This window comes from Anser brachyrhynchus (genome assembly GCF_964034855.1).
Source record: "Anser brachyrhynchus genome assembly, chromosome: 8".
Classification (NCBI taxonomy): Eukaryota; Metazoa; Chordata; class Aves; order Anseriformes; family Anatidae; genus Anser; species Anser brachyrhynchus.
The window spans coordinates 16,580,595-16,608,433 of record NC_137702.1 but is presented as its reverse complement, the minus strand read 5'-3'; the positions used below and the strand labels follow the sequence as shown (position 1 = coordinate 16,608,433).

Here is a 27,839-nt window from a genome sequence, read left to right as displayed (position 1 = left end):
TGGAGAAGAACCTGTCTGCCTGGCCAGCCCCTCTTCTGGCAGCCACCTGTGTCCCTGGTCTGTGCCGCATTTTATCCCTGTGCTATCCCCAACCTCATCTGAGCCCAGTTTCCTACGAGCACTGTGTCCCACGGGCTTTGCAGGAGGCTTTCCTTTCCAGAGGGATGATGGTGCTTTCAATCCCCTTTGCCCGCAGGCTCTCTCTTAGTCCCCCAGGGAGATAAAAGGAAGCGACTGTTTATTAACAGAGGACCCGAATGCGAAAGAGCAGCAGAAAGCAAATCGGACTGAAGCATTCCCTGAATGAGTTGTGATAATCCTGCCTAGAAGACTGTTTTTGAAGGAGAATGAAGCCAAGAGCAGCAAAAAGTTCCACGTAGCCACGCACTGGGAAACATTCAGAGAAATACAGCATTTCCACGTCAGATTCAATAAGTGCTCCTTTTGTTGTGTAATCAGCCTGTGACTCCAGGAAGCCGGGCACAAGCATTAAGGTGATTTAATCTAGGGTTGCTTTTCTGCATGCTCTGATCTGGGGAGGCCTTTGAATCACTGCTTGCATACCCGACTTGCATTAAACTTCCCCAGCTAGGTAAGGTGCTTCCTTTGCTTTTAAGAGCTGCACAGGCCTCCCTTTCCCCCTCTCCAGGGGCAGCACCTTGGTCCCGAGAGGAGCCAGGTAGGCCGGTGTGCCCCTGGGCCCTGCGAGGCACCCGTGAGCCACCCGTGCCCGCAGGTGGGTGGCAGAAGGCACTGGGTATCGAAAGAGACAGAAATAAAGTTTGGGAGAGGAAGTTCAAAAATAGCTGACCTTTTCCTGTAAGTCTGTGTTTTTTGTTTCATTCGTTGTTGTTGTTTCTGTTTTAGAGGCTTTTTTTTCCCCTCCATGGCAGGAGAACCAGGAAAGGAAGAGGCTTTGGGAAGCAGGTGAGGGAATAAAAGAGCTTTTAAAGCAAATAGAGGCAAAAAAGAGAATGGTTTTCAGAGGAATGATAGCAAGGACAAGAGCTTCCCCTAGATAGCTATCAGATTTTAGTTATAAAGAAAGAACAGAAACCAAGAACTGCAGGAAAACCTCCTTCCTCTTCCCCCAAAGCTTCAGCTCTGCCCTTTGCAGATGTCCATGTGGCCCTGTGCACAGCTGGGGCAGGGCTGCAGCATCCCCATGGCCACACAAAGCCACCGGGGGTCAGCCAGACAGGCCACCACAGCATGCGCGCCAGCAGTCGTGTTGGAAGTGGTAAAGGAGCAGAGATCATCGTTAGGCCAGGGATGGAACTGTATTTCCTACCATGGCACATCAGATTAATTAACGTCTGGTGTACGCGCAGCTACCCCCTGAATCAAATGAGTGTCTGTTACACGTGGACCACGACCCACACATGGGGCCCGGCACAACCCCCTCCTGAGGACAGGAGAAGCGGCCAGCATCACGCTGGGTGCGTGCCCAGGGAGTTCACTGGCAATGGAGGGAGGGAGGCCTCTCCCAACACCCCCAAGCCACATCTTCAGTGAATTCTGCTCTTGTCACCTCAGAGAGGGTCGTGGTACAGAGGAAGACCATCACCGCTCCGTGCCGCACAAGGCAGCGCTGTGCGAGGGCCGATGCCCCCAGACCCCATTACCGCGGTGTGCTCGCCCCTCGGCCCCCGCGCCCCACCCTGACACGGTGCTGCTCGGCATGCCCCCGCTTCCCCTGGCCTCCGCAGTGCCTGCTGCCCCTCACTGACACTGCGAGAGGCCTGCACCCTGCGGTCCCACCTCTCCTTTCCACGGCCATAAAAGGAAAAGCAAAACGTTTGAAATCGAATGCTTTGAAGTTTTGCAGAATAAACAAACTTCTTCATGTGGACTGCAATGGGGAAAAAATTCACAGAATGCTCCATAAGGCATAATAAATCTGGCATCTATTGCATTATCTGTGCACCCGCGGCAAATAATACATTAAAGACCTGAAAACAAAGTGCTCAGGGACACCATGTTATTAAAGAGCAGCGAGTCAGCCTCACTATCTTGGAAGGCAACCAAAGCACCCAAGGCACATAAAGATGGGATCAAAACCCAGCGAGGGAGCTGTGGGGCTGGTAGAAGCACAGCAGTAATGGCGTTCAGTTTAAAGGCTCCTATAACTGAAAGGATTTCTTGTACAATGACAGAGGGTTTAACGCCGGATGTATTTGGAGGCCTGAAGCAACTTTAAACACGTACTTACGCAGTGATAAGAGTCTTCTACGCTGTAGACAAAAAGAGTGTGAAAAATGGAAATATACTTGGGATGGAGGCAGCTTGAGACCATTTGTCTGCACTCTGTCTGAATTCCTTGCTGGCCTGGTTTCTAAATCATCATTATCACAGATCCCCAACAGCTGAGTGATCTCTAATAGAATAATGTTAAGGCAGTCAATGTGTAAGGAAAACATGCTCACACATTAGGCAGCTTTCTCAGGCATAACTTCTTCTAAACAAGTACTGTACAGAAATGGATGGATTTTGATAGAATTTCCAGTCTCTCTATAAGACTTTCTTGGAAAGCTGATTAAATGAGATTTGGATGAAGTTAAGGCTTGACTTTGCTGTTGTCAGGGGAAAACATCCACACACATTATTAATGAGCAACTCAGGGGTGGGGGGACATTGCTCACTTTTGTTTGGGCAATGTCTCAGCCCATACCAAAATCCTGGCCCGTTTTTCAACTGGCTTGTGCTTTACAGAGGGTTACACCCAGCTGCTGGAAGCAAACATCCTTCAACACCCAGGGATGGTGGTATCTGACTGTGAGGAGTTTGGGCATGGCTCTCCTCACCTAATGGCCGCTTGGCCTCCTTTTGACATACCCTCCTGCACCCTTATAAATAGGGACTTGTCAAGCCTACCTAATGGGAATCAGGGCTGTGAAACTGGGGAAAAAAAAAACAACAAAGCAAAACAAACCTTCAGTAAATGCTATTTTTTTCATACATGAAAGCCCAAGGTTTCCTAAAGGCAAAGCAGGTGCTGGCAGATCCTGGCCCTGGGCACAGAGGCTGCCCGTGCCCCGTCCCGCGGCCTTGCCCAGGCCCCAGCCCTTCGCGCTGGCTCTCTGCGAGCTGAGGAGTGGAAGAAAAGGCGGCTGTGCCTACGTCCCGCTGCCCGCACTGCCATGGCAACGCAGCTGCTTCCTCCATGTTCCTGCTCCCTGCCAAGGGAGGGCTCCAGGCCCTGCAGCATCAATGTGAGCCCAGGAGGAGTCCAAGTCACAGCAAAACCCCTCCCCTCTGGAACCTCACACCCCAGGCCACAGCCCTCTCTTCAATGATTGCCAAAACCAAAGTTTTCCTGCAAAGAACCTGCCTTGCTGCTACTGCCCAGCTCACAAAAATGCCGTATCAGCCCCGGGGGCTCAGGTACCCTTGTGGGTATCGTCATGCCCCACAGGGAGCAGCAGCCCCTGCCTCATCACCTCACTCTTTTCACTTCAGAGGCCTGACGAGTCCCAGGTTGTCCTTTCTGGTCCTTTTCACAGGTTTGCCACTACAGATATTTTATTTTGGGAGATCTGTGGCAAACCTCCACTGATATAAGTTCCAGCTGATGCACCAGCTGCTCACCCACCAAGCCCCAGCCTCACTTGCCTGAAGAAAAGACCCACGAGCGCTCTCAGAGAGCGTGCTCATGGCTCCCACCGCGCTGGAGGGGTTGCGCAGCCCCAAACGGCACGGCTCCTGTGGCAGAGCTGGCTGGGCAAGCCCTCGGCACGGCTCCTGTGGCAGAGCTGGCTGGGCAAGCCCTCGTGTGGCCGGTTCCTGCGGTTGGGTGCAGTCAGCAGAGTAGAAGTGGATCCTCTCGGCTTTCACAACTCCTGCAGAGATAGTCACTGGCCTAGGCAAGGCAAGGGCTTGGCTCCTCTGGCAGCCCGTCAGGCCACTCGCAAAGAGACCCCGGTAGGGCTGCCGGCGCAGGAGGAGCTGGCGCCAGCCGGCCCAGCCCTGAACCAGCGGGACCGCTTGGTTGCTCTTCCTCTGGGCAAGTGCCAGGCTTTGCAGAGCCTGGCTCAGAAAGTCAAATTTATCTTTGAAGGTGTGAAACCAATGGCCGGGTCCTTGGCTTGGTTGAAGCTCTTCATCTCATTGAAGCAACTCTGGTAAAATCCCCCCAAAGGCTCACTGTGCTTTAAAGGAGCAGTGTAGCCACCAGCTGGGAGCACAGATGTGATGTTATTTATTTACCACATCTTACCCCATGCAGAGTGCATCTGCAAGTTTTGACATGCTGGTGGTGACAGTGAGAAAGGCCAGTGTTCCCAAAATGTCATGGGTTGCACACCAAGTCCGTGTAGTGAGGATATTTAAAGAAAATAATAAATCCTGTCCCACTGAGCCTGGCAGTCCCCTCCTGCTCAGCATGCCTACTGCAGCCAAGAGGGCAAAGAAACTGGCTGACTGGTGGCATCACCTTCAGAGGATGGCACAGGGGAAATGGGGTTGCAGAGCTCACCAGCAATGATCCTGCTTGGTTTCACTCCTGGCACTTAAGCTTTCCAAAGTTACTCTTTGCCAAGGGGATTACTTTGCACTTTGGTCTGGTTTGCAACTTGTTCTGGAGTTGTAAAAATCTCATTTAGCTTCTAGCTGTAGCCAGCAACTTGTTCTGAAGGGTAACCTTGCTACCACGCTGAAGCTCTGTGCTCATTTAACTACTTTCTTCTCTCTGCTCACAGTAAGGAAACAGGACGCCACAGCTTTGCCAAAATATTTTCCTAAATAAATAGAACTGCAGGCAGTCTCCACAAGCCAATCTAGCAGTACCATATGACCCCAACTGGCAAGAGACAAGGGTTACATTTAAATTCAATTTTAATTCAGCAAAATATCAACACTTATTTACCACACTCCATAAATTTAATGTGACAAAATACCTCTGACAGATTAGTATCCCTCTTACTCCAGAAATGTAAAAGCACAACAAATCAAGTCAGTGCATGTTCTGCAGCATGTTCTACACAAGGCTGGCAGCAACACGTGTGTTAGCCAAGTCATTCCTCGCTGCAATCGCCATGTGCTCTGTGGCTGTCAGTGCATCTGGCTGTCACAAATTCCCTTGCCACCTGTGGTCCTGAGGGACCTGCCAGTTGTCCGAAGCAGGTAAGGGTCCACCTGTGTCACATGCCAGCCATGGCAGCACTGTAAAGGCACACAGACAAACAACGAGCTCACCGACGTCCCAATGGCTTTGAAGGAAGCACCATCTTGCTCTGTCCTTTCCCAACACCCATTCCCTTGTCACCTTGCCACATCAAGGGTGCTGCTGGATGTGCCACACAGACACCTCACTTTAGGTGCAGCTTCATGAGCCTTCACAGCAGAGGAGAGGAGGGGCTGATAAAATCGTGCTTGACAGCAGAAAGGCATGCTTGCCTGCAGTGTAGGTGTTTTAATTCCACACCCTGGGATTACACATCTTGCCAGCACTGCCCAATGTAATACCTGCAAATTTTGCCTTGGCCAAGAGCCACCAAACCCCACTGGCCATGATGGTAGTGCTCCTTGAGGTTACTGCATTTGTTTTCTCACTGGAAGTACAACCTCTGGGCACATCCAGGCCCTCACAGGCCCAGTGGAGGAAGCCACGCTCTTAAAGCCAGTCACCCGCCAACAGCCCACATGTGAGGACCCATCACAGCCCTACAAACCACCACGAGTAGCATCGCAGTTTACTAGACAGAGCCAAAGCAGTCGGCCACAGCCCAGTCACAAGACAGCCTATTTAGTATCGAGACAGTGATAAAAACAACTTCTCTGCCAGCACAAGCTCCTTCAAACACATGCCTGGAGCCAGAGGACTGGAGCAAGGTCCTCACGATGGTCTGGGATTCCTTATGTGGAAGCTCTGGGCCTGTTGCCGCCCATTGCATGTCTGCCAAACCTCATGTCCGCCTGCAGCACGTCAGCCCTCTCTCATCCCAGTGGGGACAGGGCAGGTCCGGCCTGGATTAGCCTGCCAGGTCCTCTGCTACAGACGAGGGCAGGACGTGCGACAGGAAACTGGGAGTGGTGCCTGGGGCGCATGGGCGCTGGTGTGTGGAGGAGGGCCTGCAGGGACCTGCCGTGCCGGGCCGCCCCAACGGCAGGACACTGCCTGCCCTGGCACTGCCCCAGCTGGGGGAGGAGGAGGCCGAGGGCTTGTCTGGCCGAGGCCTGGTCCTGCCTCCATGCTCCTGCGGTGGCCCTGGCCTTCACCTGAGGACCGCTGCTCCCACATGCCTGCCATTCACAGGGACGGGGATGGCTGGGGGAAGACCTGCACCCTTGGCAGGAGGGGCATTTTGGAGGCAATCACAAGAGAGAGAAAAAAGAAAAAAAAAAAAAAGAGAAACCACCTTTTTCTTCTTCACCTGGCTCTTCAGGGCTTCATGTACACTCCAAAGGAGAAAAGAGGACAGACACACGATTTGCTTACCATGGCCTTCACTGTTAAATGCAATACACGAAAACAAAGCATCCATCACAGCTATTGAAAATTCCCAGTAGCTATTTGGCACGCAATGAAGGACAGACTGGCTCTCATGTTGCTGTTCACTGTTGAGCAGGCAACCCTGCAAGTCCCTCAGGTCCCACTTCCCAGGACACATCCTAAGCAAACTGAAAGATGAGGTTTGTCAGAGCTCAGCTCGCTCAGGCTGTGAGCTTGTCCTACAACCACAACGCTTAACAAACACGCCAGGACCCTGCAATGGTTTTGCCAGTGCCATTGTGCCCATCCCGCTGGGTGTAGCCCCAAAATGCTGCCTCCTGTGTGCCTTTTGGGAGTGGGCCAGCTCTCCTGGCCCTCCACATCCTTGCACACATCAACACACTCCATTGCTTCCAACCTTAAGGAAGGAGGAACACATACCATGCCGAACGCAGGCAGCACGAGCCTGTTGCCTTCAGGAGGGAGATTTATAGGGGGTTGCATCAGCCGTGAGGGCTCACAGCATCATTTCCCGCACAGCGCAGGCGGGCGCCGGGCCCCCACAGCCCCCGTGGAGCACAGGGAGCTGCTCCCGCAGGGACGGCCTCTTTGTGTGCCCTCGAGCTGGCTGCGGAGAGACAGGATGGAAGGAGGAGCGCGGGAAGCCAAACCGTCACCGTAAATCCTGTCAAGTCTAACGATGTTTTCTCAAGTGTGTTTTCCTGACTTCCCTCCCGAGAGAATAAACCCAAAAGATGGTTATGTCTGATCTTTAGGTAACCCAGAAACAAAGTGTTTCCAAAACAAATAATCACGTTGCAGTCTGACAATGTTCATTATTACAAAAGAACATTTTATTTCACTTTTTCCTGGGTGTACTATATTGCAATGTAACACTAGGCAGGTCTATTATCATATTAAGATTCTTGCTACAGAATTAAGGTGTTTGTCCGTTTGGTCAAATTTCAAAGTTTTTCCTTGGCATTCTTACAGGACTTGTCACCACTTAAGCACATGAATTAGTGGAAGTGCCAGAAGTGTGGTATGGGACTCGGAGCGGGTGCTTTCCAATCCGAACTTGCACAAGTTGCCGGACTGGCTGGATGCACGAGGTCAGCACAAATCCTAATTGTGACAAAGGGGGAAGTGTACATCGCCAGATTTTGATCACATAGTAGATTTGTTTTTCAGGCTTAATATACTATTAAAGTTGTCTTCTTATTTTTGAGGCACTCTGTCATCTCTGCTTCCATTACCAAGGAAGATTTATATTATTTTTGAGCAATAATGTAAAATGCCTTGCTTATATTCTGGCAATTGTATTATTTGTTAGGCACCTGATTAATATAACTAATTATATAAACTCATAGAAACCATGCCTGAAGTATTATCCACAAAAAGTCCATCCATTCTAAGTCAAATACTATAGTTCACAGAAAAGTCTTCTATTATGCAATTGCATGTGAATATACATATGAGCAGTACATGAATCACTGAGTAAATATGGCACTTTTACATATTTTTCTGGAGGTCATACAGAATTAGGAAACAATCTTCTCTTAGCTGATGCACTTCTAAAATACTGTAATATGGTTTTGGAAAATACACCCCACAGACCAGACAGTAAGAAGTTTAGAAAAAGTCAACAGTGCAGCTACCTGAGTTTGTTCCATTAAGTTTAAGCAATAAACAGTAATTTGATATTTTATCACTATGTGGGTTTTCTACCCACAAAAGGCATGCTGCCTAACGCTGCTATAGATGCAACAGCACAGCTCTCCAAGCACATGGCTCGGCAAGACAACAAGCTGACCTAGCACCTCTAAAGTGCCCTGTCCTTCCTCCTCCTTGCCCAGACCCTGGCTGAAGAGTCCTGTTCCCTTGCTGCTCCTACCCTAGCATCCATTGACCCAGCAGATCTGCCTTTTTTTTTTTTTACTGGCTTAGTTTTCTGCTGGCTTAGTAAACTGATACATCCTGTGGAGGGATCAGACAAGCACCGGACCCATAGAGGTACGAGAGAAGCGGCTGGACCATGTGCCAGGGATGGGAGCAGGGGCAAACAAAGGAAACTGCCCCTTTTTGGAGGGGATAGTTATTGGCTGTTCGATTGACTAAGCTGTCTCAGCAGACCAAACCCTTGGAGGAGATACAGTTATTAGCGTGAAAGTGCTTACACTGGTATAGTTTCTTCCTATCTAGAAGGTAAATAAAGAAATACCAGCACAAGGCACTTTATACTCATGTAACTGTGCCCACATGAGGGATTGCCCTGACATAAATATAATCAGTGGCAAACAAAACCTCCACATCCTCTAAGTGATGTATTTAAAAAAAAAAAAAAGGTGTAGAACCAGTCTCCAACCTTCAGTTATGAGGTGTGCATGATTTCCATTCAGAAGATAGACCACTACACATGAAACATTAGACACAAAATAAATTATGGATTTAAAATGCTACATCTAGGAATATAAAGATTTTTTTAAAAAAACTTCAAATGTATTCCCATATTTCAAATCTAAATAAGATAACTATACAGCTCCAACAATTACTTGGACAGTTTAAACAGTTTACATTCATCAGAGACAACAGCACTTTGGTTTACATAATTAGGTTAATATGAGCAATGAAACATTTCTCTCCCTCACATTACATCAAAGTGAAATACATTTAGAATATATATATATATATACTGCCAAGCTGTTCCAGTAAGTGCATTCCATATGAGTAAGAGTAGCTCTTGCAACAGCTACATCGGTTATAGGTCTTTTACAGAACTAAATTAAACCACTTTAAAAAAAGCTTGTTCTGATTCTTTCACGCCTGACCCATTTCTGATTAATCACACAGATTTTTCTGCAGAACATAGCCAAGCGCAAAAAGAAAGTCTGACTTGGTAATGTAGCAAGCCCACTTACCAGATTGCGCAGCATGCCCTGGTTTAACTAGGAAATATTTATTTTAGATTGTCTCCCCACCTTTATAAATCAGACTCAAAACAACAATAAACTCAAGAACCCAGATTAACTGGAGTTCAAGACATGCAACGGCAGTTAGAGAACATTGAAAAGCAACCAATCTGACAATCATCAAAAATTATTTTACATAACTTTAAACAATCTGCAACTCAACCTCTGCAATTTATAAACAGCATTGCCTCCTACAGAAAGAAGTAGTTACTCCTAGATATTCTTGCAAAGCATTTATCCAGTGCCTGCGTCTGACTCAAATATGCGTCATTGGAGAGGATGAAGAGATCTCCCCCCAGCAAGATATTTTGCTTGGTTATTTTTTATATGGTTATTTTTATTAGCTTAAATTAGCTTGTGAGTAGCACGAGAGTTATCAAAGACTATACCTGCCAAACTTGCCTAAGAGAAAGGATGGATAAATAAAAGGCTGGATAAGTTTTAAAAAAGCTGGATAAATAAACAACTGAGAATGGTTTCAGAGGACAAAGTTCCCAGCCTGATGCATTAAAGATATTACAGATTATTACAATATTTTAAAAAGCTGACATCCAACTGTATGATTTCCAATTTAATTACTATTTGGGAGATGAAAATATAGCCTTCATCGCTGCCCTTTGGTAGGCTGAGGGTTTTGAGAAGTTAATGTATTCATTTAACCTCATTTTTCCAAATCTGCAAATGTTCCTGCGTTGAGCTTGTAATACAATACCAAAACTCAAAAAAAGGAGCATATTAGCTGCTTAAAATACTATCATTTCCTTGCCAGAAGCTTTACAAACTAAACACGATTGCACTTTTTCTGAATCCCAGTCCTGCAAGGTGCCCAGCATCCCTGAGGGACACAGAGGACACTTGCTCACTTGAGGTACTGGGCTTTTAGTGGAGGATAGGTAGGGGATTTTTGAAATTAGTGTTTTATCTCCCTGCATTGCCTTTTCCAAAACAGTGAGTTCATTGCACCCCTTACACTCAGGTCAGCAGGAAATGGGCCCCTGAACCTCTCTGCATTGTTCAGAAAATCTTCAGCATGAGTCATTTTGGTAGTGACTCCTCTGTGACCTGTGGCCTTACTCTTCCAGCTCTGGAGAGGAAACTGCAATCAGTGCCTCCTGTTCGGTGCTGCATGTGAATGGAGACCTGGACTAAACTTTCCAGAAGGCCCTGGAGGAATTCTGCATGCTCCCTCAGACCAATTAAAATACCTCCAGCCCTTGTACATAAAGAACCTTTTCTACCTGCTTTGACCATATGAGAAAACAGTGTCATAAATAAAAGGAAGGTCAACCCAGATCTTGTTAGATGTTGAACACCTTCAGCTCCCACTGAAGAAAAGAGGGAACAGGGCATTCAACAACTGCAGGATTACCCGTTGAAGACCACATCCTAACGGATTAACAATAACCAGGAAGACAATATAATCACCTGTTACAAATTATGCAATCCAAAGCATACAACTTAAACACAGTTCCCCTGTTGGGATTAGCCAAAGTAAAAAGAAAAAAAAAAAAGTCAGCAGATAAAAACATTTACTTTTGCCAGTAAAAATTAAGTTACAGACACCCTTGTTCTCAGGGTAAAATAAACTTAAAATATCTTAAAACAGTGAAAAAATACGAGAAAATTTTATTAAAAATATATGTACTCCTTACTCCAAATTGCTTTGTACAGAAAGGACTTTTTGAAAAAGAAAAAAATAATCACAAACTAAATGCATATTCAAAGTATGCACTTTCTACAGCATATTTGGTAGAAGCATTATTTCTGTAAAACTGAGCAAGAGGAAGTTAGTTATTCAGCTTTCATTTGTTCCCTGACATCAGAAGGCAACGTTTCAAACAAGGTGTCCTCTACAGTGAAACCAGTCCGCTTCAGAGATCTACATTCACCAAGTTCAGCTGGGAGAATTTCAAAGTGATTGCCTTTAATATCCAAGTGGGAGAGGAATACCAAATTACCAATTTTAGGTGAAAGGACTGACAAGTTATTTTTCCCAATTTTCAGAGTCTTAAGTTTTTTGCAAAAGTATAGTTCATCTGGCACACTCTCCACTTTGTTGCAAGTAATGGAAAAGTACTGTAAACTCTGAAGAACTCCTATTTCAGGTGGGATAAAGCGAATGTCATTGTAAGACAAATCCAAATATCTGATTTTGTTGCATAGGAATAGGTGGGATGGAAGAACCTCTATTTTGTTATGGCTGAAGGAAAGCCGTTCGAGACTAGTGAGTTTCTTTATATGCTCCGGGATGTATGTTATACTGTTGTACCACAGCTTTAGGATTGTCAGTTTTCTCAGATGTTGAAAACTTACTATTTCTTCAATTGATTTGAGGTTGTTTTCCTTTAAATCCAATTCCTGAAGACTGAGAAGGCTGAAGACTGCGTGAGGTATGCGTTCCAAATCACAGTGAACCAATTCCAGCTGTGTCAAGTTGACCATCTTCTTCAGGTTGTTGAGCATCACTAGCTTAGTGCCATCATTATGGATGCACAATTTTTGAAGGTGACTTGAAACATCGACAGCAGATTGTGGGATTTTAGACAAATTACTTTTTATGTAAAGAACTTTAAGGCTTTTAAGTTCCCGAAAAGATTCCAACGTAATGTTTTTGGAAATATCGTGACTTAGGGAGCCAATTAAATACAGTTCTTCCAAATTTCTGAGGCCATACATCCAGTGGGGAAGTTCTCTGATGTCATCAAACTTGACGCTCAAGATCTTGAGATTCTCCTTCAGAAACGCCAAGGCAGCGCTGTGGATCTTCACAGAACATTGGTGCAATGAGAGCTCCTGGAGATTGTCCAACTGTGCAATGGTCGCTGGTATCATTACATTGTTAATAATTTCAAGCTTCAAAGACTGCAGCTCAGTGATTTCAAAAACGGTGTCTGGTAGTCCAGAGAGCATGAAAAGCTGTAGCTCCAAATGGCTATGGGAGTTCATCTGTAGCCGCTGTCTCAGTTTATCCGCAGTCCACTCATTGTTTAAGTTCAGCTGTTTCAGCTTATTTTCACTGACTTCAGACAGGAAGACAGCAAACCTCTTGGAATAGAGAGGATCATATTGATCTATCATATGAAGCATAAAAGCAAAGTCGTTCTTGACATCTGGGATATCATCAATTCCTGTCTCTTGCCGAACATATTCGAAGGAATATTCTTTCAGCGAGCGATAGAACAACCAGTATAAAGTATAAAGGCATGTGAGGCCATAGATGCTTACAAAGCACAGGTAGCAGTAGGAGAGTTTAGAGAACAGATGTGCCATCGTGTGATTACAGCAAAAATTCTTGTATCCTGTCATGTCTTCTATATCAACATTACAGACTACTGTAAAATTAACTTCTGAGACGAGTGCTGTGTTGTATGCAATAATAATAAGGAATTTAATTACCTTAAGCACAGTCTGGCGAACATACATGACATAGAGTATATCACCCTCCTCAACATGCAGTCTAAATTTCTTCACCTTTTCAAACAGTGCTTTGGCCTGTTCACCTTCTTTCTTGTCTAATGCCCCAGGCGTTCCCTTATCCACAACCAGCTTCTCAGGGATTGATTTTAAAGACTGTGTCTTGACCAAAGTGCCTTCAGCGCTTGGCTGGATAGTATTAGACTTATTTATGTTGTTCTTCCTGTTATCTTTCTCTTCAGAGTCTTCACCTGATACTTCAGATAAGGCTCTTGTTGTCCAGGGAGAATCAAAACATTTCCCAAGTATTGAAATGAAGTGTTCAATTTTGGAGCTCGACCCAGGGAATTTGAACCAAAAGTTACTACACAGCATGAAGACCAGCGTGTGTATAAGGACAAGGTAAGGGAAGTACTTGGCATACCAGTGTAGGGCACGTTCATAGCACACCTGATTTATAAAGCTGTATTGCTGAAGGTCCAAATCAGTCTTCAGCCCTTTCATTTCAACTGTAGCTGGAGGAGTGGATGGCTTGGGTGGAGGAAGAGGGGTTGTATCTGGGATTGCACTAAACACATTTGAACTATTAGATTGGTTCTGGCAAGGCTGTACTCGTTTTGGAAGGCATATTATCTTGTCTTGCATGACCTGAAACACACAAAAAGATATCTTTTAAGCTGATGTACAAACAATGGTGGCAGTACCACTGGGTAGCTGTCCTTGGAGTTCCTCCAGCTGTCAGGCATTCCGTCCCATAGCCTGGCACTTGATCTCACAGTCTGTGCTATTATTATTATTGTTGTTAGTCCCAACAAGATACTTGTTCTATATGCGAGGAACTAGGTCACCCCTTTTCATCAATGGTTAGCTTTCCATAATTTGGATAAAAGGGCATTGAGATAATCCAGAAAAAGCAGAAGTATGGGTAATGCTTCCAGAGAAGACCAGGGACATCCTGCACTGCTCTCCCCAGAGAAAGACTGTTCTTGACGGTTGTATTCATCCTGGCAAGTGCTACACAGTATTCAGAAAGAGCTTAGGCTTTGAAAGCAGCATAACTGCATTCATGTGGCTTTACACTTAAACTGTGATGTCTATCACACCCAAAATGGCTGACAAAGAGCCAACGCGGGCATATCTATGCTGGGAGGATGCTGTTTATCTTCAGTCTTAATAAATACAGATAGTGATATTAGAGAGTCAATGGCATTTTATACATGTACGCGCATGGACATCATTTTTATTCAGTGTCTCATACAGAGACAGTTCTCACAGTACACACCTGTGGGAACAAAGTACCTGTCCTTGACTGTCTGTAATGCAAAAGAAGAGCAACTTCTTTAATTTGGGCTCGCCATTCACGTTGGTAAACTCAGGTGAGATTGCCTTTAGGGACCAATCACCTTTGGTTTAAGTTGGGAGAACAGTCTGAGTTCAGGGCCATGCTCCCCAGTGGTCTTAATTTTAAAATACTAATCCGTGTGATAAAACAAAAAGATCTGTAATTTGCCTTGAATGACTACCTGGGATTAGCCAAACTAAGAACGTGCCTTCTACTGCAGTATGAATATATCCTTCGACATCGTGGTTGTTGAAAGCACTAAAAATAGGGTATGCAACAAGAGCTTCCAAATGCAGATCCTCCTTGACGATCCACCCTGGTGTAGGGAGATGCTGAGATGAGATCACACGTTTTTAACCATAACTGTTGACACTTCAGAAACTCCTACAATTAATTTTTGCATGTAAATGCTATTCTGATATTTCTTACACTGCCATTAGTTACACTCTGGATTCATACCTCTGGTAGTAAGTTGAAATAAAAAGAACCTGCCCGTTATTTGAAGTGTTTCCATGCATTATTTTCCAGCATGCTTCGTCCAGTCAAAGAACCTGCCCGTTATTTGAAGTGTTTCCATGCATTATTTTCCAGCATGCTTCGTCCAGTCAAGCAGGTAAACTTAGAAACAACAGACGCTCTACTTCATGTGCTTAAGCAAACACTTAGTTTATTATGCAAAACACAGCACTGTACAGAGAGATTTTTAAACATGGACATCCTATCTTTTCAACTGAAAATATTTAAAATGGTGAAGACAGGCGAAACCATAGTTGATTTCACATGAAACCTGGGACAAGGTAAGTGAAAATCTTAGGCCATATAGGTGAGCAAATCCTCCTGAAATACGAGCTTTGTCAGTGTGTCCCTTTAGCTCCATTTCTGAGTCATGCCAAAATACATGAGACCCACGTTTGAGCCAGTACTACAACTTTCTGCTCCTGTGGAGTCCATCCCAAACAGTACTTTCCATTTCTTTTCAGCTTTTGGCTCTTCAGCAAAATTTAGCTACAGTGAGTGACAGTAATGTCAATTGTTTATGCGTCAGCATCCTCAGAGATGCTTTGGAATGGAGGAGGCGTAATATTAGTTGCGGGTGGTGTTAATAAAATAAGCACATGCATTTCAAATCCCTTTGAAACACAAAAGCAAAAAGTATTTACATTTGCCAAATAAAGAAAAACAGAAATTACAGAATCACATTTTTCCAAGCTTCTAAGCAAAAAAAAAAAAGTGGTACAAAAAAGAACTTAATTTGATCATCTGTTTTGTTATGCCAGATTGTGGTGAAAACAGGCATACATGCACAAGCCAAAGCAACAGCTCTTATCTGAGCTGGCATCACTCCACTGACTCTGGTGCAGCTCTACTGATTTACAGCTGCAGAAAGTCTGGTCTGTGTTATTTGATGTTTCTGCCCAAGCAGCTTTAATCCCCAGACTAGCAAATTTTTGCTTTGTTCACTGCAAATTCAAGAGATAAACAATGCAAGGCACTGTCCTCGCGAGGACTGTCCTCGCTTATTGCTCTCTCAGTGCCCCCGAGAGCACCTCCCTCGGCCGATTTACCTGCAGCGTGCACCCAAACACACCGATCATCAGCATGGCGACGGAGAGATAGTCCGTGAACACATCCCACCAGGGCTTCAGCACTCTGAACGCTGGCTGCTGCTCTGAGAACTGGCGAAACTCGGTCACAGGAATCATCCTCCTGGAAAAGAGCAAGGCCAGCGATCAGCCTCCTGCGGCCAGCACCCACCGGTCTATGCGAGACAGTGAGAAAGTTCTTCCGAGAGCTTTGACACAACCCGCTCTGGACATGAGAGGCCCGGGATGTGGCACAAAGTCCCCAGTTGCCTCCCAAGAGGTCCCTCGGACACCCACCTGACAGGGGATACTCGTGCTGCCACCCAGGAGCACCAGGGTCCGTGCATGCAGGGAGACCAACGTGCTCTGCGCTGACTCCCACCCCGCCCGACGGGTCGACACGGCCTTCTGAACGCTGCCAGCTCCGTACGCGCTAGCCTTGATCTCAAAGGCCTGGCTAAAGCAGTTATCCGGTGCTCGGATTTCACAGGCCCGTTTAGCTATCATGTTTCATTCGCTTCCGTTGTATTCATAGTGGTTTCTGGGATGCTCTTGAATATTTGTGTGCATACTCACTACAGTTTTAAATCTACTACGTTTTGAGCGCAAGTTGCTAAAGTGCTTTAGCTAACCAGAACTACAGGCAGTATGGGCAGATCAAGGGCTTTATCTTCACCTCAGATGTCTAGGCTTACATCATCACCTCCTCGGAGAAATCAGCTCCCGCACGAGCATGTACAGACAGACACCGATCTGTAAGTCCGCAGTGAGTTGTGTAACTGAATCCCTGAGATCAAACCAGCACTGAAACTCCCCAGTAAGTTACAGTGGAAAGATAAATCCACATGGGAACGTAACAAAAATACTCCCAAGGACAATTTATGAAGAATGTCCTTTAACTAATATCGGAAACGCCCACCACAATCACCTCATGTCACAGCCATATTTTAAGAGTTTACAGTCCCGGTTCAGCTGTGTGCTGGAACCCATGGGGTGGCTTTGGTGCCACCCAGCAGCACAAAGACTCAGCCATGAGGCTGACACGCTTCCCAGGGACTGGGGGGATTTGGCTCATCCAGAGCCTCATCCAGAGGGAAGGACACTGCCCTAACTGCAAGTGTATGGCCATCTTACGAATGTATCGTTGCTCCCACTGCACCGGCCATACTTGGGTGAAAAGATGGCCAGCTCAACACCCCCTCAAGGAGCACTGTGTCTCTGCTTGCCCAGCAGCTCCTCAGGAGCTGGACCCACCCCCAAAAGCAGCAGCACGCACGAGGTGACGCCTGTAAATGAGCTTGGGTTAATAGCTGGGCTGGGGCTTCACCACTTCCTGAGTGGGGAGCATAAACACCTCCTAGCCCCTGCTCCCTGCCCTCTTTCAACCCCTTTGTGTTGCTTTTAGCATCACTTGGGCGGACAAGAGAGTCTCTGTCAGCTTCTTGTCTTCAGGACGTAGTCCCCAAGACATGACACAGGCTATGAAACCAGGTGAAGCCGTGCACCTCCCTTGCACAGCCAGCACTCCCCTGCAGGACATGCAAACTAATTTATTATTAATTTTATTAAGCTGCCAGCTGGCCTGAACAGCTGCCTGGCGGTAAAGGGATGCAGCCACCGGTACCATGCGCACCCCGGAGCCGCTCCTCTGGTCCACGCATGCTCAGCTGCGCTGCAGCAGGGGCTGGGAACTCTCTTGGACCCACGGCACAGGGACAGCCCTCAGGACCTGCACCACACAGCATAGCTGTTCCATTTGATGGGCTCCGCTCTGTATTTTTAGGGTCCTTTGTTGTGTTACCTGGTCGCTTTATTTCTTGTAAGTGACGTGTGGAGAATTTAAATGAAGGGAGATAGTTCCTGGTGGCACAAATACATGCTACTCCCATCCCTTGTTCTCTTTTGTGGTCACTGTTTGCATAGTGTGACTCCTCATTAGCAGAGTGCACATGCTGTCACCCTGGTTAATGGTCCAAGCGGGGAGACCTGTGCACAGCCAGCCTCTCTGAGCCATGCCAGGTCTGCAGAGCAACGCCACAATCTGTTTGCCACTTATATTTTCCTTTATTATTTTTTTTTTATTTTTTTTTTTAAATGAAACAGTTACTGAACAATGGCAGTAGTACTGCACATAGCGATGGTAAATAAAATAGCAGTGTCTGATGACAGGCTACTTTTTTTTAAGCTTCAGAAAAAATGACATTCACAAGAAGCTTTAAATGGAGATTGGACACGAAGAAGGTAGATAACCATTTTCCAGGATTCTCTGGAGAAACCCTAGTGCTTCTTTCATTGTGACACCAGCACTAAAGAAAAAACACTGGAAAGAAACACAGAGGAGCCTGGGCTTGCCAGCACTGCTGTAATGGCATGACAAAGAGTTACACAAAATTGCGCCGTCTTCATCTCCCTCTTCCCTGTCACTGTTTTCACACTCTGGCTTGTCCAGTGACCAGGAGGACATCCATTAGCAATGGCTTTGGAGCCCCAGCAGAGACACAGCAGGCCCACACAACCCCGACATAACCCTCCTGTCCACAGCAGACACCCAGGGCCACACGCACAAACAAGGCCTGTTGTGATTCTCTCAAAACAAAGTGATTCTGTCAATCTTTACATTCATTTAAACAAATCAAACCAGAGATGGTAAAAATTCCTACTGCAGCCCAAAGAGCCATCTCTGGGACAGCACACCATCCGTTGCAGGTTGCTACCTCCTCTTACCACATGCAGATGGAAGAACATGAGTTTAAAATTTCAGATGGTGGAAATTAAGACAGTGTGACTGATTTCAGCTCGCCTACATTCAAAATGCTATTTAATGGCACAATTTACGGTACCCAAAACGTGAAATGTGACTTAAGTTAAATACTCTTTTAACCCACCTTAGGAAACTTTGAATTCTAAATATTGGAGTAACTTTTCTAATTACAACCAGAATTTGTTCTTTTTTTCTCTATCCTGTATTTCTAACAATCCTCAATCTCTAGAGAAAAGAAAACCGCACATGAGACAGATCCCCTGGCATTCTGCTACCAGTAGGAAATCAGAAAGAAACTCAGATTAAGAGCTGTACTGGCTCATTGAACTGTGCTGCAGAAAAGTGCTGAGAGTTTGCCAGACGAAAAACAAAAACAACAACAACAAAATGGAAGGGGAGAGAAACTAGGAGGTTTTTATTATTTTAAATTTTCTAGGATATAAAGAAGAGTCAATGAATGAAAGTAAGTATGTGATAATAAGATGAAATGCTGGAATCCAGGAAGATGTGTAAACAATACCTGAATCTTCCTGCAAGGGAAAAGGAGGGTCAAATCTAGTACCCTGTAGGCATGTGCAAAGACTTCAAGATAATAAGCAGATACGGCTTTTGCTGGAAACAGAGATGTGGAAGAACACCGAAAACAAAACAAAACAAAACAAAACCCACAACATTCAGGTCCAAACTCTTCACTGATGTAAACAGGAACAGCTTCCAACCAAATAGCAGATATTTACTCCTGCAGAAATCTAACCACAGAAATCAGCTCATGCATGGGCAATGAGAAGCACAGCACGATGACTTAACGTGACCTGAAAGAGCTAAGGAGAATAAATAGGTTCAAGTGGGAAAGGAAAGTACCAGACACAAGTTAGACTTAATAAATGAGAGATTAAATCAGGGGATGACTCCAAAACAGCCACGTCACAAAGCACCTCCTGAGCAATTGGCCTTCACCAGGGGAAACGCGGGGATGCGGTGTGGACACACACTGCAGAACGTAAAGGAAATTCATTAATTAGCTGTCTGGCGCTGGCAGCCCGCAGGAGCGGGCAGGCAGGGCTGCCAGTGGGATCTGCGGCTGTGCCGGGCTTCGTGCTCCGAGGAACAGCTGCGTCAGTGGCCGGACGGGGGTAGGCCGACAGACACGGCTTCCAGCTGCGGCCACCCTGCCGCTCCCGGTGACACCGGCGGACACACCAGAGCCCTCCTGTCACGGCACTGCAGGCTGCCAGAGCTCCTCACCTCGGCCCGTGCTCAGAGCAGCCTGAGGGATGCGGCACTGTTACAGGGTACAGACACGTTAATGCTCGTGGCTGCGCACCTCCGATACAGCCCTCAATAAAAACGCTGTTGGCTCCTCGCGGCTCCCCACGCTTCAGCTATTGCTAGGTGACCGTCGCTATTTTTAAGTAGGTGCTTGTGGAGCGACTTAACTTGTTTTAGGCGGCGTAACTCTGAATGGACACAGATAACTGGGCGTCCCTGCCTCTGTTCCGCCTCTTGGTGCAGGTCTGTCAGACCCCAGACCCCAGCAGGGTACAGCAGGATGGCCGTGGGCTGTCACCTGCTGTCCTTCCCTCGCCGTCCCCAGGCTGGGGACCGGCCTGGCCATGAGGGGGTGGACGACCTCCAGACTGCTGAGAAAGCTGCTGAGCAGCGAGGCCTGCTGCCACCATCCCAGCTATCACATCCTTGCTGAGCAGAGCCCGAAGACGTGCCCCACGCTTTGGGCCCGGCCCGGCCCACCGTCTGACAGAACGGCGGCGGCACAGCTGCTTGTTGTGCTGTATGTGAGAGACCGCGGCTTGGCAGCGCTGTGTTTGTCAGGCTACAGACATTATTCACCAGAAGGCAAGCTCTTTGCCATCTTACTCTTCCAGCAGGTACTCAACCACGTTGCTGTGCCCTCAGGCAATTGCTGTCATCCATCACTTGTTTTAGGTAACATCCACAGCCTCGCACCACAGTCGGGGCCCCTGGGCACTGGGCAGGCAGTTAATGTCAAGGTTGCATCGGTTCAGTTAGGGCAGGGTATAAATAACAGGCCAGAGGGAGAAAGGAGGAGGAACACAGCAGTAGGACAGAGGTAAGGTTGCAGAAATGGTTTAGTTTAGAATGAGGAAGCACAAGAAGTTGGTGATATCTCTTAAGCTAACCAGAAAAGATGTGAGCATTATTCGCCAGCTGACACTGAACCACATTTCCCTGCCATTGCACCGACCCCATCTCGGGCAGAGGACCGGCACTACCACCTCCTAAGCTCAGCCCTGGGCACCGCAGCCATGGCCCCGAGCCGCTGGCAGAGACGGGTTTCCGCAAGAGAGAATTTATACTGGGACCATGCAGTGCTTCACATCAGAGATCTATCAAGGGGGGAAAGCATTGGGCTGGGTAGAACCAGCTCTCCTTGCTGTTTTAAACATATTGCATGTGTTAGGATAAATTATGAAATGCCTTTTGGGAATACCGCTGCAAGTAGGTCTCTGGGCTGGTTCCCATACATGATTTATAGCATATTCATCTTCATTAAAGGAACAGAGCACAGCACATATGTAACAGAGGCCACAGCAATTACAGGAAGCGACGAGCTCGTGACTTGGTGGCAGGGACTTGCTGAGCCCTAGGGCACATGGGACTGGCATCACGCATCCCCAGCGCCCTGCAGCTGGCTGTAAGTGGTCACCGCTCCACAGAAATACTGTCAAGTCACTTCTCAGGTGGCACCAAAAATTGTTCTAACCGCTTCTAGAAACAGGCTTAGGGGAACAGCACCGGACTATGCATGTTACAGAAGTTGCTGTCTTTTTATTTCAAACTTTCCAGACCCCTATGACCCAAAATTTGGCCTGTGTATTGGGGAAGCATTTTTTACTGCACTGTAAACAGCTGCCCACAGCTGACTAATTTTAATTTATAAACCTTGGAAACTGTGGTTTTGCTGGTTGTGGCAACTACAAAGGCTGATCCTCGTCTCCAGCGCTTGCCCTGGAGTCCCCCACAGCTCCTGGCACTGCTTGTGCTGGCACCGCAGACATAGATAACGAACCCATTCCACTTCGTCACCTAACCGAGAGCGGAACAAAAGTGGGCCCAGTGACAAGGCCTCCAGTCTGAAACAGCACTGATTACACTAAGGGGGAAATAAGATGATAAGGGCTGGAATTAGCAACTCCTAATTCCCAAGAGTTTGATGCCGTGCCCTTATCTGTGTTCTTACAGAAATCGTACGTGCGGAGGAATGGTATCTGAACTGCCCTGACACTGAGCTCTGGTAATTACCCTGCTATCTGTTTGCGCTGACCAAGATGTCCAGCATTTGGTCTGCTCCCATGTAACAGACAGTAATACCTTTACTAGTAATTTCTCCCTGGCTTTGAAGCGTTGCAGGAAACTAGTGTCCCCGTCAGGCTCTACAGCCATTGGTGTTTCCTGTAAAATAAAATAAAAACTGTCTTTTTGGGGTGGGGGGGGGGTGAGGGGGAAGCGGGGGATGGAAAAACTACTTTGAAAACCGAGTATTTGGAAGTACAGCAAAAAGGTCTCGCATGTTGCCATTTCTTCAAACATGATGGGCTACTTTTTGTTCTGTTGATCACAGCAGAGGTTTTCATAGGAAGAAGTACCATCATTTGGAAGAAATACAAACAAATGATGCTGTTGCTTAAACATAAATCCCACGTTGAGGAACTGGAAAGTCATTAAAAACAATCCATTTGCATCCAAACAAGTTATTTTTAAGAGACGTATGTTTACTGTATCGTCAAACAAACCACTTGACATTTGTCTTCTCGGGGATGAGGCTGGCAAGGAAATGTGGCCAGAAGAAAGGACAGAGCATGAGTCAGGACTCCCATCAGGAGGTGGCCATGGACTCCCTGCCTTGGGCACGCCACATCGCCCTGCCGTGCCTCCAGCTGCAAACAGAAAGGTGCCTACTGCCTTTACCGGGAGGGATGAATACAAAACCACAATATATTGCTTTTTCCAGTTCTCTGCAAGTGATCGAGTCTGAACTCACAGCAAGCCCAAACTCCTCTGCAAAGCCACCGGAGCTGTGCTGATGCTGCACGTAACAGCAGCCGCCGTTAGGCTGCCGTGCGGGGAGCGGACAGAACACAGCCAGCCCGTAGGACGCGTTATTCCAGCACCCACAGTTTGGTGGCCCTACAACCCGTGCCCTGCCCAACGCCCGCAGCCAGCGTCGTGGGTTCAGAGGCAGCAGTGACCGCCCCGTCCCTGCTGCGGTGCCCGGGGAGCCGCTCCCAGCCCCGAATCCAGAGCTCGGAGCAGACCTGAAGAATGTAATGAGGAAGCGACTTTAATAATTGCGCGTCAAAGTATACGCTGCAATTTCCACCTACACATCCAGTAAGCGCCGCCTTGGCGACGGCATCCCATACAATACCCTTGTTGTTTTAATTGAGCCTCGGTCCTTTTTCATGCATTACACACCAAAAATACTTCCTATTGTCAGCAGCTCTTTGACTTCTGTTTGGTTGGACTGAAGACAAAAAAATGTCCAGGGCCAGATTCTGCCAGATAAAATCTCAGTGGAATCGATAGCAGCTCTTTTGTACCATAGCACTGTGTGGAGATCTAGCTTTGCTGAACTCTTTGTCCAAATTTAAAGAAAAGTGAACTCTACATTTCCATGGGATACTCTCCACTTTTGGGCTTTGGCAATCACATTCTTAGTTTATCAGGGCTATCACTGAAGCCTAGGGCCCTCTTTCCAGAGCTGCAAGATGTTCTTAACGCACATGAAAACCTTTAACAGCAAACCCAAGAGCAAGAAACTATCCAGAAAGTACTATTTTAGTACTGCTGAAATACGTCTGAATGATTGAGAAAAGTAAATGCTGATCAAGTTTTAATCGAAGCTACAACAGGCTTTCCACAAACACTTACTGATATACTCAGGTAATGAAGACAGGAACCATGTCATAGGATAGAAAATATTACATAAACTAGTGCCAGTGATTATCAAAGGAATATTCAGGGACTCCAGGCTAAAACAAGTGCTCAGAATAAAAAATGTTCAGATGATATAATTAAAAGTTAATTCCTAATTGGGACATGTAGCACAAAGAGTCCATTCTGAGTCTAAGCAGTTCAACCATCTGAGAAGTTAGTTAAAAACTTTTTATGCAGTGATTGAGCCAAAAACATTAAAGAAATGCTGCTTTCATGATTTGTGAGACTACTTCGCATAAGGGATCTTTTCTGCTCCTGCTCGCATGCTACACAAGAGAGCTTTCTAAACTTTGCAATAGTCTCGTAAAACACAAATCCCCAAACGCCCAAATAAACATGCGGGTATTCTCAGCCTGAAGCACGGCTGATGCATTTTCCTGCCCCCAAACCATCCTTTGTGACAAAAATCCCCAGCAATGAAAACATAGCTCAGTCCCACCTGCACTCCTGAAAAATGGAAAGGATAACATATAGAAACTCAAGCACGGGTATTCTTATAACGGGTATGATCATCTTGTTCAGATGCAAACGGGTAAGATAAACACGAACAGCTACAGAACCCGAATTGCTACTCATGCAGGAAGACTTTTAAAGATCACAAACCTCAGAGGTCTGGGAAACCAGAGCTACCTGCCTAAATTCTTTACCAGACGTTTTCAGTGCTGCACCCAGCCGTGGCCCGCTGGAGGGATTAGCTCGAAACGCACTCCATCAGAAAGCCTGTCGGTGCCCCACAGGACGAAAGGCTGTATCCACTGAGCCCCAGCTTCGCCAGATCAAAGCCATCGCACAGGGCTCGGACGGGGCTGCGGCAGGCGGGGCCTGTTCCGACAATACCGTCCACAAACACCCACTTTCGCCCTGTGAGCTCGCATGAGAACAGCCTACCACTGGGACTACTGCTCAGGCACATACGCTGGCTGGCAAATAGAGACACCTGACAGTGCACTCTCAGAACACCGAGCCGCTTCCTTACAGCAACCCCTGCTCCCGAGCTGCCGCAGGGCGACGTGAAGCCGGCACGTGTCAGCCCCTCACAGCGCAGCGGGCAGGGGCAGCACCCGACCCGTGCTCTGCTTCACCACCAGCTCCAGAGCAAGCATGCGGTCCAAGCTCCTACCTTGTTTCCAACGGTGAGCAAATGAAACTGGAAGTGTTCTCAGCACGTCAGCAGTCTCATTGCTGGCTTGTTGAATTTTGGATTCCCATCGACACAAAATCACTGGGTGCTATTGCCACTGAAGGGAAACGTGGGCTGGTGTCTCGCTGGTTTCAGCGGAGCATCCCTTAGTCCAGGATTTGAAGTTGGTATACAAGGCTGGGCGCTGCTTGCCTAAGGGTCAATGGAAAAGTTGAAAGCTGACTCCGGCAGAGAGAGAAACATGCCTTTTATACCACTCTGCAGGAGCAGGCTCTGCCACCCGCGCTGGTTCAGACCCCGGGGATCTCCACGCTCACCCCAGCAGCAGTGCCAGCAACTTTCCAGGAGAGCCGTGACATGCTGCCCTGCAGGGGGCATTTCTTTCACCGCTGAAACACCAAGAAGCAGACCCTACACATTACTACAAGCCTATCCGAGATAACACAGCCAAGAACCCTGCACTCCAGCTTAAAGCAGGATTCTCCCAAATGATTAGAAAATGCACAAAGCACATACATGGCACCGCCCTACCTACCTGATCAAACACTCGACTGCAAATCAGCCCTTCATGGAAACAGCCGACACAACCTCCACACTGGAAAAAAACGGAGAAAAACCCCACCATCCCGATCCAAGCTTCGGGCTCTCCGGATGATGCAGCTCTAGGGTCTGTCCCGTGCCTGACCAGACACTGCATCAGGCACTGAGGCACCAAAGGAGCGCGGTGCAGGAAGGCTGAGTCAGGGCTGCCAGCCTCGCAGGCAGCCCGAGATGCTGTGCCTGCCTGGGGACGGGGCAGCACTGAGCCTGCCCTCCGCTGCAGTGGGAAGCGACACAGCAAATGGCACTGTCGCATCTGCCCAGGGAGCGAACCAACCCTCCCATCTTCCTCGGGGGACAGAGGTCTCAGGAACACAGGACCCAACCAAAGCCACTGTGCTATGGCTTGAGCTTGCACCAGAGCTGGGTCACACAGAACCGCTGGGCGCGCAGCTCGGGGATGAAGCAGAGAGAAAAGTTTCCATTATGTCGAACACATGAAATCCAACACTGGCTAACAGTCTCCTGACAAACCATTTCGGAAAGAGAGCGGCTTCTTTGCTGTACTAAGATTTTGGGGGAAGTATCTTAGAGTTCCTGTCTTTTCTCCCTGACGTACAGTGTTTCCTCTTCAGACGGTTCTTTACCACACGCCCCCCTCCGCTGCCCTTCAGAGCTCCCTGGCAGCGAGGACAGGATCTTTTCACTCAGTTTTCTCAAGATGGAAAAGAAAAAACTGTAAAATCCAACTCTAGCTCCTGCTATTGTGAATTGTTTGGAGTACCATTGGAGATTTTTCACTTCCTGCAGCATTCAAAGAGGCTTGGGCTGGGAAATGCCTTTTTGGCAACAAATAGGGGCCACTTGAATCAATGTTAAGGGGTCAATGCACAATCGGGGGAACTGCTGCTCCCAACAGCCTCCGGCCCGGTTTGTTTCGGACCCCGCGGTCACTCGGGTGACCCCCATGCCGTGTCACCTCCCTGCCGCCGGCTGTGACGCTGTCCTGCTCGCGGGCAGAGCCCTGACCAGAGGCCTCCAGCCCCAGGTGGCGGCTCCAGCGGTGCTGCCGCAGGAAGCAGCCCGGGCTGCTGCGGGATCTGGCTGCCCGACAGCGCCGGACGCTGAAGCGAGGAACTTCGGCGGAGTTCAGGAGTCTCCGATGCCGGTCTTCTCTGGCAGGCAGCGCTGGCCATGTCCAATGCCGGGCACACAAAGCAATGGATTTTTAGGGTTTCTGTCAGAAAGTTTCTTCTTAAAAGTTATTCCAACAGTAAACAATTAAAAAAAAAAAAAGCCACCACAGAACGGTGTTATTACTGTAAAACCTACAGCAGGGCCTGTAACTACCCAGACGGGAGGAAAGCAGCATCACCGCTGCCACACATTTTAGCAAACTCAGAGCGCAACTGGAAAAGGAAATGATTCAGAAACCACAGGTGCTCAGCGCGGGCTGCTGCGCCTCGCTGGCAGCCCTGGGCACAGGCGAGGTGCCGGGAACCCGGGGCCGGGTCGCGCCGGGGAACTGGCTGCGAGCGGAGCTGGGCCCGGCCCCGGCTGCCGACCGCGGCGTGTCCGGGGACAACGAGAACGGGCCCGGGGCCGGGAGCGCTGCCCTCGGACTGCTTCCATCGAGCCAGAAAGAAAAGTAAAAGCGGCTCTGAAATCGCAGGGGGGAGGGGAAACGTGCCCCCTCGGCTGAACAGGGAAGGCATTTTTCCCGTGTTCCCCGCACTGCCATCTTTTTTCCTCTTTCCCCCACCACCCCGCAAAGCAGCCCTCTGCCTCCGCGGGCTCTTCTCCAGCACCCCGCGGGGCTGCAGCGCTCCCGGGAGCGAACGCGCCCACGTGCGTGGTGAAACCCCGCTGCTCGCCAACCGCGCGTCCGACCTCGGAGCAAGCGATTACCAAAACCCCACCGGGCCACAGCTCGCACGCCCGTTTCTGCACGTTCCCCCGCTTCCACGCGTTTTCTTCCCAATGAAACCCTACCAGACGCACCCTGCAGCCTTCCCCAGCCTCTCGCCGTGCTCGGCCAACTCTCCCCGGCGAGCTGCAGCGGCTGCGGGCGAGCACCCGCCAGGGCAGGGCGAGGCGAGGCGAGGCGAGGCGAGGCGGGGCTGCCCGCAGCCGGTGCAGCAGCACCGGGACGCCCCCGCTCCGTGCCCCCGGCGGGCTCGGGAGGGCCGCGAGCCCCCAGCACCGCCCCGGGGCCCCGCTGCCTGAGCCGCGGGGGAAGAGCCGGCGGCCGGAGTCCCCCGGAGCCGCCCGCCGGGGCTGCCTCGTCCCGGGGAGAGGGCAGCGCGGAGCCGCCGGGGCTCGGCACCTCCCGGGGCCGCCTCCGCCCAGCGCCAGGCCCCGGGCACGGAGCCTCCCGGAGCCCGCTCCCGGCGCCGCGGGGCCTACCTACCTGCTGCCTGCCGGCTCGGCGCGGGGTCACGGGCGGCGGCCGGCCGGCCGGGCGCTCATGCCGCGGTGCGGAGCGGTACGGAGCCGAGCCGAGCGGGGCCGGGCCGGGCGGGGCCGGGCGGGGCGGGGAGGCCGCCGGCAGCCGCGCTCCGCCCTCGCCGCCGCGGGGCCACGTCTCCAGCCCGCGGCAGGCGGCGGGGCCGGGCCGGGCAGCGCAGCCCCCTCGGGCCCGGCCGCGCTCCGCCCCGGGGCCGGGGGGGGGAGGCCGCGGCG

The 27,839-nt window shown here is 48.8% G+C and overlaps 1 protein-coding gene across 6 annotated transcripts; it reads right to left on the bottom strand.

Annotated features, from left to right (window-relative positions):
- Nucleotides 1-7,266: 7,266 nt before the first annotated feature.
- On the bottom strand, nt 7,267-27,716 carry LRRC8C (leucine rich repeat containing 8 VRAC subunit C). Of its 6 annotated transcripts, none has more exons than XM_080603045.1 (4): nt 27,568-27,711; nt 24,597-24,809; nt 15,721-15,862; nt 7,267-13,461 (listed from the first exon to the last, which is right to left on the bottom strand). In XM_080603045.1, exons 3-4 carry the CDS (start codon nt 15,856-15,858, stop codon nt 11,191-11,193), a joined length of 2,409 nt encoding a protein of 802 aa, XP_080459171.1. In that variant the 5' UTR covers nt 15,859-15,862; nt 24,597-24,809; nt 27,568-27,711; the 3' UTR covers nt 7,267-11,190. The 6 variants fall into 6 exon arrangements, with proteins under 6 accessions (XP_080459171.1, XP_080459172.1, XP_080459173.1 ...); XM_080603046.1 differs by lacking the exon at nt 27,568-27,711 and adding an exon at nt 25,153-27,526; XM_080603047.1 differs by lacking the exon at nt 27,568-27,711 and adding an exon at nt 27,159-27,526.
- Nucleotides 27,717-27,839: the final 123 nt, after the last annotated feature.